The sequence below is a fragment of the Pygoscelis adeliae genome, unplaced genomic scaffold (genome assembly GCF_000699105.1).
Source record: "Pygoscelis adeliae isolate BGI_AS28 unplaced genomic scaffold, ASM69910v1 Scaffold485, whole genome shotgun sequence".
NCBI classification, from domain to species: Eukaryota; Metazoa; Chordata; class Aves; order Sphenisciformes; family Spheniscidae; genus Pygoscelis; species Pygoscelis adeliae.
Window position 1 is genome coordinate 435,599 of NW_008824803.1, and position 15,536 is coordinate 451,134.

The 15,536-nt window shown below is 43.8% G+C and overlaps 1 protein-coding gene across 1 annotated transcript in view; it reads right to left on the reverse strand.

The window, feature by feature from the left end:
* Nucleotides 1-453: 453 nt before the first annotated feature.
* The window catches only part of MAP3K13 (mitogen-activated protein kinase kinase kinase 13), a 77,979-nt gene continuing 62,896 nt past the window's right edge, over nt 454-15,536 (reverse strand). Inside the window, exons 7-15 of the mRNA XM_009323988.1 lie at nt 13,386-13,544; nt 11,594-11,702; nt 10,509-10,618; nt 9,194-9,310; nt 8,531-8,668; nt 6,774-7,518; nt 5,278-5,348; nt 2,478-2,775; nt 454-1,628 (exon numbers count right to left, since the gene is read on the reverse strand). Of these exons, the coding sequence (XP_009322263.1) occupies nt 1,527-1,628; nt 2,478-2,775; nt 5,278-5,348; nt 6,774-7,518; nt 8,531-8,668; nt 9,194-9,310; nt 10,509-10,618; nt 11,594-11,702; nt 13,386-13,544 (1,849 nt within the window). The 3' untranslated portion in view covers nt 454-1,526. The remainder of the gene's footprint in view (nt 1,629-2,477; nt 2,776-5,277; nt 5,349-6,773; nt 7,519-8,530; nt 8,669-9,193; nt 9,311-10,508; nt 10,619-11,593; nt 11,703-13,385; nt 13,545-15,536) is intronic.

The following is a 15,536-nucleotide window of genomic DNA, read 5'->3' on the forward strand; positions in this document are numbered from 1 at the left end:
CATGGCACAGCCGCGCCAGCCAGCACGCTAGGAAGGGCAGAGTGAAAGCTCTTGCAGGGGGACATCAGCTAAGGTGGGGGGGAAACGTGCTCTATCATTTTGTTCTCTTTAGATATTGATTTAGAAGAGTAGTGTTTGAAGGGAAGGCACTATGAGTTCTATCAGAAAACAAATTTTTCTCATCTACCAATGCCTCGGCCTGTCACGTACCAGTACTATCCTCACTTTCACCTGCAGAATTTCAGCTTGAAGGAGAAACAAGAGGCCTCAGGGTACACCCGAGACACAGCTGTGCCACAGCCACCATCAAGATTCCCTGTGCAACCTGTTTTGCACAAAGTCTGACATGAAGGGCAGGCAGCTGTTAATGCTTTCAAGAATGTACAGTGAATAAGGAGACAGAGCAGGGCTGATGCTCTTATCTAGGCCAGTGATTCCCAGTCTTCCCCCTCAACACACAGCTCTCTGCTGGTTCTCGATGCTGTTGTAGGTGAGAGACTGCTTCTCCAAGTCCACTACAGGCATCTCCAGTTTCCTCCCCAGAAGAGTGCTCAGGCTCTGCAGAATGTGCTTTCCACGGTTTGCAAGTTCTTGCTTTTCCAACACTGATCTGATTGATTTCTTTGACTGACTGAAACAGACAGGAGGTAAGAGGAGGAAGTAAACTGGGAAATGGCACACTGCATCTGAAAGAGGTTTCCCTGCTCAACTGGAGATTGACACTGCCAGAGTGAAGCAAGGACGACGTGAACAAGTGCTCTTATACCAATTCTCGAGAGGACGAGGTTAGAATACATTTGCAGGATCTCACAACAAAATGCTGATTAAAAAAAAGAAACTAAAAATCTTTAAAATAAAACCCACTATTACATTCCTGGGGATGTATCGACTCAGAAGACCCTGGATGTTAGCACCTCGGTACCAATTTTCTCCAGGAACATGTCCACCTTCTGATTAAAAATGACCCAGCTGGTTATACTGAATATGCTTTGTTCACAGGTTACCCTATAGTAAGGTCTTTTTATGCTTCCTCATTTGATAAGACTGAATGGTTTAGTTTTCTTGATCTGTTCTCCAATCTTCAGGGCCACGAGGCCTGGTCCCCTGTGAAAGCAGCAAGAGAATCCCCCCACATTTGTACACAAAGCTGTCCAGGCAGGACTCTCAGGATGTTTCTCTGTAATGTGCTTGCTTTCTGAACTTTTTTTTTTTTTGCAACAAGTCTGTGTGTCTATAAATACAATCCACTCTTTACAGTAAAAAGTGTTAAAATGTCAAAAAAATAAATATCCATGTTACAGTAACTAGATTATTCAATAAAATACATCCCTGCCATTCTTGATTGAAATGCTCAAAGAGAATTAATTTCATTTGGACATTTTCCAGAGATTCAGGTTATTGCAAATCACTCCTGGGGTGGGAAGGAGAAGCATCTTCTCTTCCTGTAAAGTGTGATGAAGGGGAATGAAGTGGAATCTCAGGGAAATCAAAATGCCAGTATCAGGAAGCTTTGGGGGAGATCTGTATTACCAAGTAGCAGAGCTGCAGGGCTTATTGGTCCTGACCGTGGCATCAGAACACTCCCCTTCAGAAGAGTCACAGTCTGATTCTCCAAACTGTGCTGGGTTCTGCAAAGTAAAAGGAAAGGGGAAGACTTGAGCAACATTCCTGCACTGCAGATCAACGACACCATCCCAATCTGTAACAGCAGACAGGCAAAGGTCACCACCAGCAGGGAAGGAAAGATTGGCAAAACACAGGAAATAGCAACAACACACAATCGCCCTACCAAAGGTCACTTGTCTCCCCTTAACGAGGGGACAGCAGAAAAATATCTGGTCAGAGCACTATCAAACACAGGCGGAATTATGAGAAGATGGTGCAGCAGGCTCTGCCCTACCCCTCCCAAACACTTGAAAGACAGTAAAAGGAAGAAAATCATTCTAGCTTCATCAGCAAGGCTGCCAATGGATAAGTTTGAGGCAGACAGTTGATATCCCTTCTGTTTCATTATCTACTTTATGTACTATTTTTTGTCCCACTTAATGCAACTGCAAATCCGATGCCCTCCCAATATCACACTCATCTTGACCAGCAAATTATATTCAACTTTGTTTGTGCTACTTTCCCCTGTCTACTCATCTGGCCAAGTATGAGAAAGACTGGGTATTTGCCCAGGGAAGTGGTTGAGTCACCATCCCTGGAGGTATTTAAAAGACGGGTAGATGAGGCACTTAGGGACATGGTTTAGTGGGCATGGTGGTGTTGGGTTGACGGTTGGACTCGATGATCTTAGAGGTCTCTTCCAACCTTAATAATTCTATGATTCTATGATTAAGCAGTTGCTTTGCTGTAGGTACATCTATCACAGCATTTCCTAGGCAGTCATCCAACTTTCTGACCGTTGGATTCCTTTCCATAACTTTTTTTTTTCCACTCAATAGAAGGAAGAGGGGATTGCTTAACTTACAACTCACCTCACAGCTGTGTTCATCTGCACAAAGTTTGCCCAGAGACATCTGAGTCTTGACTCTCCGCACAGCACACTCTTTGTCTGAAAGCCCATCAGACTGGGTGGAGATTTCAATGGGGATCTCTGGAGTCTGAGACAACATGTCCTCCAGCTTCTCAGCCAGCTCATCTTCCAGCTTGGTGGCCAGCTCATCTGGGCTGTTTGAATGATCACTTGTGTTCCCCTCCTCTCCATCTGACACCGAGAAGTTCTCCGAGCTGAAGGTTGAGTAGGACTGGCAGCTACTAATACAGCGGTGAGGTCTGCAAAGCAGGAGAGTAGTTCAGCTTGTATCACAGTGCCTCCAATTCCAGAGGAAAAGCAATTTCCTGGGTGCTGTGTTTGGCTACACTGCTACAACTGGCCTCAACAGACCCCACTCCTGGTGCCCACTCAGCCCTGGGTGAGCCTGTCCCCAGGAGCCCACCACCAGCTAGAAAAGTTACAGCTTCTCAGTGGACAGGTTTCTGCACATGCTCTCACTGCACAGAGTAAGAATGAGCTGGCAAGACAGTGCAGCGTTACAGTTCGAGCATAAGGAACGCTGTTTCTGACGTGTAGCAAAGTTACCAGGCAGCTTTCTTTCAAGACATATCACAACCAAAACCCTCACATTAGTAGTGCAGTGAATGCAGAGTGGCTACTACATCCTTACACAGGTTCCCCAGGCAAACCTCTCATCTTCCTTTCTGTAGCATGCAATACAGAGCAGATTTTTGCACCTGTGCTTTTAACTGGCATCTTCAGCACAAGAATAGGGCTTGCTCACTGTAACAGGCAGCCCAGGGGGCTCAATCCTGTTCTCCCTAGTAGATACCACTCAGGCACAGTGCACTCAATACTGCCTGGTCGCTTCTCCACACTGGGCTAAGGGCTTGATCCTTCCAAAAATGTCTTTGAGCAAAACAGGTCCTATCCCTACAAAAGGCTTTACATCAACTCTCCAAGAGCCTCTTCCCACTCTAAGAACACATCTCCAGCTGATTCATAAGTGATCTGCAAGGCTGGCAGCAAGAGCTCTGCAAAGTGTTGGGCTGCCTTTCACATCTTGGAGCTATGGAAATCTACCACCTTTTGAATTATTTAGTTCAAGAGCTGCATCTTTAAATTAATCTGTTCTTATTTGGTCTTGTCTGCTACATGTTCGTATTAGCTGATCCGCCCAGGAGCATATTTTTCTTTAACAGTCCTTTTTTCTAAAGAAAGGCTGTACTGTAGGGTTCAAGATAATTCAGTTGGGAATATCTGCATCACCTGGCAGCAATCCCAACAGCCAGGCTAGAATTTAGGTATGTGTGCTCAAAAAATAAGCTCACAGTTACTTGAATGTGGAAATCACCTCATGCCAGGATTCAACAGTAATGGTACAAAATATCAGTTGACTGAACATGCCAGGAGACCCATAACAGGACGTCACATTGAATTCAAGAAAGGCAATTTGTTTTCCAAGTTAGTAAATCACAGAAGAAGCAACAATCACACAAGAACCGTCTAAGTCAGAAAACTCATCTAGCCCAGCGTTCTGTCTCCAACCCTACACAGGAAGACATGATCTGGGAAAAGTATGAGAACAGGGTGTGCAGACAGAGCCTGCTTTCTCCTGGCATATCTTTCTGGTTTGTACCATTCAGCAAATCAGACTTCTGAGCTGAAGATCAAACCTGGATGACAGTGCTTAACAGCACTGATGGATCTATATGCCATAAATTTAACACTTATGACTTGTTTATGTTTTGATTTCCACAGCATACTTTGACAATGAGCTCCACATCTGAAAATGTTTTGGATGGAAAAAGCACTACTTTTTGGTCATTTTAAGTCCTCTGTTTGCTTCACTAGGTGTCCCTAACATGAATGTGAGGAATCATTCCTTGTCTATTTTCTCCACATAAAATACAATTTCATGCACCTCCAGTATTGCCTCTCCTCCTGCTAGACAAACATTCCTCATGGATTTAATCTCTTCTTCTATGGAAACCGTCTGTAACCATTCTTGTCACACTTCTCAGTACCTTTTCAAATTTTACCATGGTCTTTGAGCTGGAGCAATGAAGGTGGCATTTAGGATTCAAGCTGCAGGTGTGCCATGGAGGTATACAACAGCAGACAAGCTTTTATTTTCTTTTCTCTGCTCCTTTCCTAACAACCCTTAACCTATTTGCCCACTGGATCACTTCTGCACTTCAAGCAGCTGCTTTCATAAAGCTACTACACCAATGCCACGATCTCTTTCCTGAGCACAGGACTGTAAAGCCCGTTATTGCATATGCTTAGGTAGGAACGCCCCCTCAAGTCTCTTATTTTACGGGCAACATCACCAAATTTGATCTGCTGCTTTGTTACTTAGCTCTTCAATCCTACTTGAATTCAACTACAAAGATGCTGGAGTCAGTCCTACTGCAGCAACAGTAAATAAACAACATTTGAAAGAGTTCACAAAGGATCCCAACATCCAGTAAGTCTGATTCTGGTGAAACAGATGCAGAAGCTTATTTTTATAGGCTGAATAATGTTATCAAGTGTGACCAAGTTGTGCTACAAACAGCCTGCAACAGAAAAGCTGTGCTGAAGAAAACATCTCAGAACAGGCTGAAAACAGTGCGTGAACATGGAAGATCACCGAGGGCAGATGGGATGCACTGAATGTGATTCTGTTCTTTTGCCAGCACCTTCCGCAGTTTCAATGCTGGTGTGCAGCTGCTATGACAGTTGTCCTCCTGAGTTTTGTCCCACCAAAGAGAGATCAGAGTGAATTCACCTTTTACCTTTGTCTACGAGGAAATTCCACTTCACTGTCTACTTCGCCCTCTTCCTCCTCTGAAGAGTCATCACCGCTCTGGCAGAAAACAAGGACAAGAATGATATCACATTTGTGAAAGAACAAACATGCAACTACATGGTTGCCCCTTGGTCCTCCAGGACAAAGTCACTCTGTCAATGGGCTGCAACAATCTAGGCAAGAAAAGAACTTGCAAATCAGTGAAAACTGACTCAGACTTCTTACCAGATTATTTCAGGCAGTCTTAATGCTGCCATTTCTGAATTTGGAGTGACTGACTTTGAAATACACTGGAGTACTTTAGCAGGCAACGAGTACATAATGTTCCGGAATTTTACAGAAGCAAATCAAGTAATTAGTATCACACTAAAATCCACATAAATTATTGAGCTGATCTGGCACTCTTGGCTTTACGACTTCGACCCTCTTCTACGTGAGCCCATCATAAAGCAGGATGGAGCATGACACAGCCTTTGCAGGTGGGTTTCACCAACTAGGAAAACTTGAGTTTTGTTCCATTCTCTACCTCAGTGAGCACAGAGCCTTTTATTCTCCTTTTCCCATCCAAATCCACCCCCTGCACTCTTGGTTTTTACAGCCTCCTTCTAGCCTCTCCAACCTGCCAACCCCTGGTTCAGATTCAGCCTCTATCTCATCCCATCCCTTTGTAATATGAGCTCCTGCTCCTCCCTTCATTCTGGGCCCAAATCACACTCTTGGTCTGGTACCCATCCTATTTTCCTTCACTTTTCCACTCAGGCCCAGTTTTCCGGCTCTTTGAACTCCACTCAGACTGGTTCCTACTTCTCTCACCACCTGGATGGAAGCAGGAGGAATGAAGAACTGTTTCTGTACAACTGTGCTGTAACATCTTTTTGACTCTTGCAAAGTCTTCACAAAATACATGAGAACTATGACGTTTGGTCAAGGGGGACTGTTTCTAGCAGGTGCAGCAAAAGGCATGTCCCCAAGACCATGGTAAATGTTGAAGTTCTGTTCCGAGGCACAGCACTACAGATTCTCAATGAAACTGGTACATGATATTTAACATCACCAAAAGAATGCATTTACGCCTTCCTTTGTTTTGAGAAAGGCTTGAAAACATTGAGACTGTTTCAACAACAAAAATTCAGTAGACCAAGTTTCAGCTGGAACAAAAACTGGCTAAATAGCAAGTAACAGAACTAGGCCCTATCAAAACCACATTTGACAACCCTCATTATTAGCAGTATGCTCCAATATGCCTACAGTACTTCTCAGTAAAATTGACTTTAAAAGTATGTCCAGATCACAAAGCCAAGTTCAGATGGGCAAGATCTCTTTAAGATAAAGTTGTACATGTAACTACTGCTATGTGCATGGGAAACATGGCTTTGCTACTATTCTATATCCAGACACTAGCCTATGCTACACATCTTTTGGTGGAGAGAGAAAAGAGGAGCAAGCTTTGTTTTTTTTCAAGTCACTATGCTTTGTCTTTACCTTTTGAAGGGGTCTTGCTTTGCAAGGTAGCACTGAGGAAGCCATGTGCTGGGGAGTGCCTAGGGCAGACGCTGACTTACAGTTGCTGAAGCCCTCTTCTTCCATCTTCTCAATGAACTGCGCATTTTCGTATAGGGAAACAGATGTTGGTGATTGAGAATGGCTCATCCCTGTTTCAACAGATGACATCTGTACCTGACCACTGTCCTCTTCCCTGCACTGAAGACAGGAATTATATGGATCTGTTTTGCAACACTCCCAATGATCAGCTTTGCTTTCTTTGCTCTCCAGATTCCTTCGGCAATCTGCTTCCATGGCAGCAGAGATGAGATCGGGGCTTGAACCAGACATCCGCCTTTGCGCATGGTTACTGAGAGGGCTCCGCAGCGCTGCTGCAGGGCCAAAGTACCTTAAGTTGTTTGCGCAGTTGGCAATATCTTGTCCGTGGGCATGAAGCCGTGAGTGATGGCCATGGGGATGGCTGTGGCCATGTTGCTGTGGTAGGCTGGGATGATGAGAATGAATATGAGGTGGAGGTGGGGGTGCATCATCTTGCACTGGCTGGTTTTTCAAGATCCCTGCAAAATCATTGTAGCTGCCTTTGCTGTTCCCTCGGCGGTGACGTGGCTTACTGCGGTAGCGGCTTTTGCCACTCAGTGTTGACATTTTGGGACTTCCTGAGACTGGTGAGCCATTGGATGCTGCTTCTGTGCTGGGTATGCCCTCTGACTTCAGTAGATCTGGCCTGAGAGACAGTCAGCAGAAGTCACACATTAAACCACAAACTAAGAAATTACATCGGCTCAGAGCCAGGATGAAGAGGCAGCTGTAGCCAAAAGCACACTCTGCTTTCTGAAATCTACAGGCTTCCCTCCCCTTCAGCTGTTTGACTTCTGCATTTAGTTTCCTTTGATTCTCTCCACAAAATGTCCTTGCTGTTCAGCCCATCACGCTCTACACTCCCTTCTTGCTGCTTTTTCAATACCTGCCACATACTCTCCTTTTTCCACCCTTATTTTGATGTTCTGCTCCCAAAATAGCTCCCTCCTAAGACCTTGGTGTAGGGCATGTCTCTTACTGTGTGCATATACAATGCTCAGCACAATAGGGTCCCAATCTGCTGATAGTTATCAGCCTGCTCATTTCAGAAGCACATGTGGATACTAATTCAGAAGTGATTATTCACCATTAATCAGGAGACTCTAACTCCTGGAAATCCCAGAAAAGGGAAGAATAAAATAGACAACTCCTCTGGAAAAAAAAAAAAAATCTCACTTTCTGAAAGTCATGCAGGAGAGAAATAGCTGAAAGGACAGTATGAATTCCCAAATCTCAAATCCCAATTTAATTCTTCAACAATGAACCCATCCTCCCTGAGGGCTGGATGATTTCCACAATCCCTCACCCTGCTTATTACCATTCAAGGCAAGGATGATCTAACTGCTCTTTGCTTGGATAGTTAGGAATTTGAGACAACATATTAGATACCTCCTGTCAAAGTACCATCATCTGTGAAAAAATCATATGGACTAAATGGTTCCAGAGAGCTGCCCAGGCACAAGGGATAGCAGGATTCATCCCTTTTACCTTAAGACAATAAACAGTTGTGGTTCTGAGGATCAGACCAGGCCCAAGAGTGAACACTCCTTTGGCCTGTCCTGTGCTGTCATCAGACTCAAAGGGAAGTAAGCTGCCTGCTCTTCTCAGTGGGGATCTACCACTGGTTCCTGGCACAGAACTGGGTTGTTACTTCTTACCGTTTAGTCTGGCTGCCTGGTTTATGGGAGACACCTTTCCTCTTCATCAACTTCTCCACTGTATTGGGGTGGATTATTGGTCTGACTGGGTGGCGTTTGTAAGTCCCAGGGTATTTCTTTTCCACTGCTTGTTCCCTCCTGAAACATTGGGGAAGAAAAAAAAAAAACCAACATCAGTTCTCTCTTTATCCAACTGCAGCTCCTGCTGGACAGGACCACAGCTCCACTGCAAGCAGACCGCGTGCCTGTTTCTCAGCTATGGCTGGGTGCAACACAACATGCTGTTCTGGGAAAGGACATAGTCATTTTCTAAATTCTCTCTGCAGAGATCAGGCAGTTGGAACAGGGCCCTGGCGCACAGTCCAGAAACAGCACTGCTTTTCTCTTTTCAAAGGGGCCAAAGGATGCCAACACCAAATGGGAAAGGTGCCTTTCTCCCAGTCAGTAAACGCTGGGTAACGATATGTGCACTAAGTGGTCTGCAGTAATCTGCTCTTAAGGGGCCTCTCTCTGCTTGCCAGCTCTTTCTTTACCCTCTAAGTTTGTCAGGGGACACTAAATCTACAAATACCACTATGCAGTTTAGAAATGAACCATTGTTTTTTTTCTCCTGTATGCATATTGCCACGTGCATGGCATGCTATTATGCCCAGAAATACATACTTTATGAGCTCCTTCTCACGGACCTCCAGCTGCAGCATAATAGCACTGAGCTCCATGTATAAGTTATTGGCTCGCTCCAGCTTCCTCTCATAGTGTTCACGGATATCCAATGCATGTCTGAAAAACAGAAAAATCATTATTCCACAATCTGATGTCCATGGATCAAGAGAGAATAAGGAAAAGTACAGGTGCTTTAGGAAAAGGCCTTCTAAAAGTCAAATTTGCCAGCTGTTTTGCACTGAACCCCAGATAGAGCTAACTGTGAATGACAATTAAGAGCTTGATACAGCAATGAATCGTGATATGATTTAGAAAGCATTTAACAGTCCTGAAAGAGTGGCAACACTTCTCACTAGAGAAGCTGCAAATGCCTCACATGCATCCACAAGCCCTTTGGCCAAGCCCTGATCATCTTGCACAGAGAAGGGGTTAAGTCAGCTTCTAAAGAAAGAGGGAAAGGAATCATCTGTTTGTATTTCATAGAAAGCAATATGCCCCTACAGCTACAGTATAGTTGCAGAAGACATCTTGAACCACAGCTGAAAGATGGGACCATCAAAGGCTCCCTAGGGCTAGGGAACACTGATCAACAACTATATCAAACTGGCTGAACAAGGTTTCCTTTTGTTTCTTAGGTTTGACATAGAACTGCTATTTGGTGTTGTATGCTTCTCTGTCATAACTATATTTGCAAATTTGTATCACAGAAGATAACACTTTCCTTTCTTAAATAAACATTCTGCTTTCATTTTTAAGTCGGTCTAATGTTCAAAATGAATTTCAGTGGGCTGAAATCGGAGTGTGTTCACTTCTCTGGAAATAACTAATCCAAAGAAAGTATCAGGGCACAGAAAGCCCACAGCAAACTGCAAGATGCATTTTTCCACTGAGATAGATGTACCTGCTTCAGTGCTGTTATCACAAACACCAAAACTCAGGCAGAAATATTCCCTGATAAACACAGAAGGCTTTGCCCATCTTGCCTGGAGCAAACTGTTCAGATTGCCCAAGAGCAGGGACAGTTTCCACTGTTTCTCTCTCTCTCTCTAGCTTTCCATCAGCCAAGCACTGCTCAAGGCCTAGGGCATGCCCGTGGGAATCTCAGTTTCTGGACTCACAAGGAATTTAGGCTGCCCGAATTTATGCCACCAGGAATACCGAGTCCTGGTTTGGGGTCCTCAGTACAAAAGGAGCATGAAGACAGTCAGGGGCTGGAGCACATGCCCTGTGAAGAGAAGCTGAGGGAGCTGGGCTCATTTAGCTGGTGAAGAGAAGGCTGGATGGGAAAAGTAAACATAAAAGACTGTCAACAGACCTCAGCTCTTCTCTTCGACGACGAATCAATTCTTCATCTAGCCGGTGGATACAAGTTCCTTCACTTTTAATTTTCTCAAAATGTTTCTTCACTTCTTCTCTCCATTCAGCCTAGGGAAGCAATTTACTTTCAGGTATTTACAAAGGATTGGGATCCCTAGTTGCACCAAAGAAAAACTCTTGGGCAATATTCTTTGTGTCTGCAGAAAGTTACAGGTTCGGGTTGAAAACATGTTTCTGTTAGCTGAATTATTCTGGGTAACAACATTGCAGCATGTTTAGTTTCAGCATTTTCAAATGGAATTTCCAATTTTGTGCTCCGATTAGATCATTTAAAATATATCTGCATTTTCTAAAAAATATTTTTAAAAATTCCTAAAGCTTTTTTCATCCTAAGACAACATTTTCTTCCCTTTTGGCATTTAAAGTAAACAGAAAGTCTTATGATTTGGAAACCCATATTCATGACAACGATGACTGTCACTAGGGTGATACTAACTCTATTTGCCCCTTGAAGCCCTGATTCTTGCAGTTTTACTAAATGCACCCACTTCCTCACATACACCCCAACACCATATAGATCCTCTATACTTGGAGGCAAGGTTTCATTCTCATTCCCTCCTTGGGAGCAGACAATAGCTCGCTGGGTAGGCCTCGGAGGAATCTCTAAGAACATACTTTTAGATCTTCCCTGAAAGTCCCAGAGTCCCTTCACTGACCTGTAACAGCTCTTTGTCCCACTGGCTGCCCTGCTCATCTTCACTATAAATGCAGCAGTTCCTCTCTCAGCAATCTCATGCTCTCCTGTACAACAGTACTGGGAGAACAGCTGGGAGCGGAACAACTGAAGTCAGCAGTTTCAGGGAGAAGTGAATGAGACAACGTTGAGTTTCTGACTAAAGTCAGCAGATGTCTCAGTTTGTGAAAGTTTGAGTAAAAGATTTTCAAATACCCATCAGTTTGCTTCTCCCCAAGAATCAAACTGAAATCATGGATCCAGACTTCTGCTGTACTCAATGCAGCCTCCAAAATCAGATCCTTGGAGCTAACTCCAGTACTCATGGGCTACAGCCATCCTCCAGTTACCTGTGATTTGAAATAGGTTTCCTGAGGAGTAGCCAGCACGTCAGCAGATGCGATGTCCAGATGCATCAGTGTCTGCCGGAAGGAGGGACGATTCCGGGGCTTGCTCTGCCTGGAGCAAAACAAATACCCAAGCATGAGCTGAAGTTAACATTGCTAGCTACTCCTACCCTTCTGAAAGGGTTTCTCACTAGAACATATTCTCTGAATAGTGTAGCTGACAGATTAGAGCAAAGGAGCTTTTCTGGTTTTCTCTTTTGCTCAATGAGAGTTTATTGTGCTAGAGCTGTTTGGTATTCGGTTTTTGGTTTGTGATGATCTATTCTGAAGAAACAAAAGAGATGAAAAACTATTTAAAATAAGAAAATGTGATTACAAAGTGAAAGATAGGATACAAACTGAAACTGTTCCTAACTTGTTTGTTGAGAAGAAACAGATCTCAGTTCATTATCCCGTTAATTTCCAAATTTTATAATGGGAATAATCAGTCTAGTAGAAATGATAATTTACATTCCACAAAACAGGGTGTCTATAAACACCGAACATATCTACGTTGCACATCATAAATGCCTAAGTCTACACAGTATTGTAATGCACTGAACGTCTCTAAGATCACATTCAAGTACAAAAACACTGGTATCTGAAAAAAGAGACAAGCACTCGAGCTTCAGGACTGAACCCACCAGACTTGCTGCATGAATTCAGTGCTCAGGACAAGAAACAGCTTCTTCAGCCATCTCTCCCCTACAAACCACCTACTTCCACTAGGTGGGGATACAAGTGTGTGTACTCAGTGCTCAGAGCTGCACAAACTGCTTCCTGCCTTTTGCAGCCACGCGTAGAAGCACAGCCAGGCAGAGCACATCTCAGCACAGATCCTGCAACAGCACAACCTGCTGCAGCTCACAGTCAGGGGGGGTAAACAGCCACTTGAAAAGATCCATAGATGCTCTGGCCTGTTTTTCCCTTTGTGTCATCAAGAGGGTAGCTGGTAAAACTCATGCAGTGGGAAAATGCTGGAATACCACTTACACTGTGTCAAAATGCAATTACAAAGACAAAGCATTAATGCATAACCCAGGACAAAGAATTTTAACTCTAATCTGGTATATGGAGGAAACTGAAAGCATTTTCTATATCTATACCTGTAAAATCCTGGTTTCATACAGAAAGCTCAAATTTCTCTTTGTCCAGTTCACCCACTTACAAGTGGGTTTCAAAGTGAAAAATCATTTCCTTTCACTCTGGAGCCAGCCTCACGAAATTTTACCCCTACTTTTCTTCCAGCTCCTTTTCTCTTCCCACAGAGCTACCTTTTATCACCTGCTTTGCTACAACAAAGCAACCACCTCTGTGAAGGCTACTGAAGATGACCTTCATGCTGCCTGCTCCTGATTCACACTGGACAGGCAACTCATGGGTAACTGTCACTCTGCTGGGGCTCCCATCAAGCTCTACTCTCCCGCTTCTCTCCTAGTCAACTCGTTCCCCCTCACTAGCCTGTCTTAAGTGTCTACCCGCTCCCTTCCCTGCCCCATCCACCCAGCAAACCAGACAGGTCTCTTCCTACTTCCTCTAAGCTCCAAATGTCCTTCTGGGGCCCAGGCCTGCTGCCACAAGGAAACAGAATCCAAAACGTTAAAACTTATTGCTCTCTTGTCAAGTGTGAGAGTATTCAAGAGCCCTCTGCTCTAGGCTCAACACTCCCACCCTGACCCTGATTTCATCGGTTTTACTGGGTATCTGGCAAGAACTGGGAGCAAGCCCTAGGTCTGTGCAGGGTTCAGGCTCTTACCAGGTCTGCTTCATGAGGATTTTGAAGCCATCTGGGCATGTGGAAGGGACAGGAAGGTGCAGACTGTTACTGCCCACTCCCCAAATGATGGCCGAAGAGTCCACATCCTTGTAGGGAATCTCTCCTGTAAGCAGCTCCCACAAAACTACCCCAAACGACCTGATGAAGAAATAAACCGGGACAAAAACTTCTGTGTGAATTCAATTTGACAGAAACATCTGAAGCTTGGGGGGGCGGGAGGAATCACACTTTTCGTCAGTTACGTCTGATCTGAAATTGCAAGTAAGTGCAACAGTGTTTACATACTAGTTTTTAACCAAGAATAGCTATTTCATACATCAGGTAACTCTGCCTGCTCTGCTCCAGCACTGGGCTGACCACCACGCTACACTGGTTTTCACCCATCCTTTCCTATTTCTTTGTGAAATTTTAAAAATCCTGAAAGCACATTAGAAGTTTTTCTGTATAGATGAAATCTTACAGAAATCTTAAATGAAGAGGAAAGATAGCTTTTCTGAGATAGTAGATGATCTGTTCTTACCAATAAGAACAGTCAGAAGTCTACAGGACAGACAGAAGAACTGATAAGTGTCTTAGAGACAACGGAACAAAGATTGTGTTTTGTGGGGTTTTTTTTACATTTCATTTAACTTTTTTTTTTCCTCTAGACAAAAGCTCCCTCTGCTGTTACATGTACTCCTAGGTAAGAGTTTCATAGGTTTGAGACTCATCGCTACAACTACTGCAACACAGAAATGAAGAAACAAATGCAACATGCATAAGTGTCAGTATCAAAAGCACATGCAGTCTCATCTGATATTTCTTTTGTGCTGAACAAAGGAAGGCAAAAGAAAGAAAAAATTAAGAGAACTTTGCCTGGAAAAGAGCCCCCTATTACAAGAACTGAAAGATATAGGTAAGAAAACTCACTTTGCTTCTCTTCCTTAGTGAAATGATCAGTAAGGATCAAAACCTTAACTTACAATAGCAAACAGTTATTTGTTTTATTTACAATCTTCACCCAATAAAACACCAACGACGTATCAAACCAGTCAATACAGAGGCAAACAAAATGCCAACACCACTCTTACTGCACATTAACAACCAGGCTGCGATACGAAGTGAGGTACAACCATCTCAATTCAAACCCAGACATATCACCTTACTTGCATGCCCCATCCATCTGTGGGACACCGACCCTGCCAAGCTTGCCGGCAAGTCAAACCAGGTGAAAAGTGAGAAGTGTGTTTCTGACTTGTACTAATATCAAGTTGCTTTTATTAAGTACAGAAGAACATCTAAGGGACAAACTGCCTGGGTCTGAACAACCATCAGTCAGAAAACAGAACTTAATGTGAAAAACATTGCACTTTCAAAGCCCATTGACTTCAAATCATGTGGGGGGAAAGAAAAAAAAAAACCAACAAAAAAACCCAAGCAGCATTTGAACATTTTTTCTCTCAAAGTTTTTTACCGTGGGCTGCAGGAAAGCAGGGATCCAGGTGGTTGGACAAACTACCAGGAAACCCCATCTGGTTTCAGCTTTGTTATAATTAAGAACTGACAAAGGATTTTCAAGAGTCCTGATAAGATTATAGTTGGGTTTTTTTTAGCATGCTGTTAAAGATGAGAGAGAGCAGACATATAAGCAGCTTAGGAACTGTTCTCATTTGTTGTCAGCATTCATGAACATTGCTTTTATTCATCTTGGGGGAGGAATGGATGTCAAGGAGTTGTTTGAGCAATCACCACGGCAGCGGACTGAAGAGGAACTTGCACGGAAGGCACCTCTAGGTTTGTACCAAAGAGCAACATCTCTTAAGTCACTGAGGAAAGGAGTAAAGGAGTGCCCACAGTCCTCAGCAGAGCAGCAGCTGATTTTTATTGGACGTGATGCTACACACAGTATTTCTGAACCCGAGCCACTCTAAAGGACAGAAAGCTGAGGTTGGAAATCCAGCACCATTCCTCTTCATGAACCTGTGATTCAAAGGGAGAAACTCAGAAGACAAATGGTGAATCTTTTTCTCTCCAAAACAATCCAAGAGTTTCTCCCAGAAGAGCTGGCTATGCTATGGCCTGCTACATCCACACAAAATGAACACAAAAAACACTGCAGGCACAAGAAGAGCTGTATACTGCATGTTACGA